Here is a 2,237-nt window from a genome sequence, read left to right on the forward strand (position 1 = left end):
ATCCCTAGTGCACCCCCTGTGCATCCTGAGCCGTTCCCCCATTGCATCCCTGCGCACCCCGCTGCACTCTCAGCTCTTCCCACTTTGTGCCCCCCAGTGCATCCCAAGCTGTTCTGCTATTGCACCTCGAACCCTTCCCCTTTTGCAACTCTGAGCCTTTCCTATTGCACCCCTGTGCACCAGGCTGCACCCCGAAGCCCTTCCCCACTGCACCCTCCCGTGCACGCCAAGACTTTCCCCATTGCAAGCCCCGTGCTCCCTGCTGCACCCCGTGTAGCCCTGCAGACCCTTCCCCTCCTGCACGCTGCAGTCCCGTGAGCCCGCCTGCCCTGGCACCCTGCACCCCAGCACCCCGCCGCGCAGCCCACCCTTCCCCACCAGCACCCTGCAGTCCAGCAGACCCTTCCCCTTCTGCATCCTGCCCCCCAGCACTCCCCCCTGCAGCCCGCGCTCCCCCCAGCGCTTCTCCTGGGGCACCCCCCGCTCCAGCCAGCCCTTCCCCTATTGCACCCTGCAGTCCAGCCAGCCCTGGCCCCCGCGCGCCGGCGATTCCTTCCCTGCCTCCAGCCCTCCATGCAGCCCGGGGCCCGGCGAGCCCTTCCCCCTGCTGGGCACCCCCCAGTCCAGCCAGCCCCTTCCCCAGCAGGGCTTCCAGTCCAGCCAGCCCCTTCCCCACAGTATCTTCCAGTCCAGCCGGCCCTTTCCCCCTGACACCTTCCAATCCAGCCGGCCCTTTCCCCCTGACATCTTCCAATCCAGCCGGCCCTTTCCCACTGACATCTTCCAATCTAGCCGGCCTTTTCCCCCTGACATCTTCCAGTCCAGCCGGCCCTTTCCCCCCGACGTCTTCCAGTCCAGCCAGCCCTTCTTCTACTACAGCTTCCCATGCATCCTGCAGTCGAGCCGGCCCTTCCCGTACCACACGGCTCCGGGCATCCCCAAGTCCAGCGACCTCTTTCCCTATATCCCCCTCTATGCGCTGCAGCCTAGCGAGCCCTTGCTGCGCGGGGCGCCGCGGAGCATCCCGCAGAGCGGCGGGCCCGTCCCGTACGGCGCGGCCCCCCGCATCCCGCCCCCCGCCGCCGCCGCCTCCTGCTACGTCCCGCCGCTGGCGCTGCAGCCCTTCCCGCCCTGCGCTCCCGCGGGCATCCCGCAATCCAGCCGCCCCGTCGTCTACGGCAGCTCGCCGAGCCCGCCCAAAGCCGCCCGCCTCTTCCCCTGCTACATCCCGCTGCAGTCGGGGACCCCCTTCCCCTACGGCAGCCCCCTGTGCGCCCCCCAATCCAGCACGCCCTGGCCCCACGGCTGCCCGCTGCCCTATTGCACCGCGCACGCCAGGGACCCGTTGCCGGTGATGCCGTCGGGGACGTGAGCGGCGCGGCGCCATGGCCGAGATCCCGGAGCTGGCCGCCGTGCTGGGCGGCGGAGCCTGGCCCGTGGCCGAGAGCTACGACGGGGACCCGCCGCCCGCTGTCCCCGCGCGCCTGCGCGGCAACGTCTGCTACGTGGTGCTCGCCGTGCTCTACAACGAGCGGGTGAGCGCGGGGGGCCGGGGGGCCGGGGCGGGCGCGGGCGCCGCAGCTGCCGGCCCCGCGCGTCTCCCTCGGCAGGACGAGGTGCTGCTGGTGCAGGAGGCGAAGGCCGAGTGCCGCGGCAAGTGGTACCTGCCGGCGGGCAGGATGGAGCCCGGCGAGGGCATCGCGGCGGCCGTGCGGCGCGAGGTGCGCGAGGAGACGGGCCTCGAGTGCGAGCCGCTCACGCTGCTGGCGCTGGAGGAGCGCGGCACGGCCTGGATGCGCTTCGTCTTCCTCGCGCGCCCCACCGGTGCGTCCCGCGGGAAGAGACGGGGGCCCCGCGAGTCCCGCCGTGGGGCACGGGTGTCCCCTGCCAGTGCCAGAGGGGTATTAGCGTCCCCAGCAGTGCCACGATGGGCTAACAGCATCCCCACGATGGGGGTATCAGCATCCCTGGCAGCCCCATCGGGGGGTCTCAGCATCCCCAGCAGCCGCTTCGTGAGGTACCCACATGCCCATCATGGCATATCAGCATCTCCACATCTCCAGGATGGGAGTGTCGGCATCCCTGGCAGCCCCCTCATGGGGTACCCACATGCCCATTGTGGGGTCTCAGCATCCCCAGCAGCCCCATCATGGGGTATCCGCATGCCCATCATGAGGCTTCAGCATCCCCCAGCCCCACGGCGGGGGTGTCAGCGCCCGCGGCGTGGGGCTCGGCGT

General features: G+C 70.8%; 1 protein-coding gene across 1 annotated transcript in view; it reads left to right on the forward strand.

The window, feature by feature from the left end:
* Positions 1-1,385: 1,385 nt before the first annotated feature.
* Positions 1,386-2,237, forward strand: part of NUDT18 (nudix hydrolase 18) — a 2,477-nt gene continuing 1,625 nt past the window's right edge. The window contains exons 1-2 of the mRNA XM_026042359.1: positions 1,386-1,535; positions 1,611-1,824. Of these exons, the coding sequence (XP_025898144.1) occupies positions 1,386-1,535; positions 1,611-1,824 (364 nt within the window). The remainder of the gene's footprint in view (positions 1,536-1,610; positions 1,825-2,237) is intronic.

This window comes from Nothoprocta perdicaria, unplaced genomic scaffold (genome assembly GCF_003342845.1).
Source record: "Nothoprocta perdicaria isolate Ctin4 unplaced genomic scaffold, notPer1 scaffold_103, whole genome shotgun sequence".
In the NCBI taxonomy this organism is placed as follows: domain Eukaryota; kingdom Metazoa; phylum Chordata; class Aves; order Tinamiformes; family Tinamidae; genus Nothoprocta; species Nothoprocta perdicaria.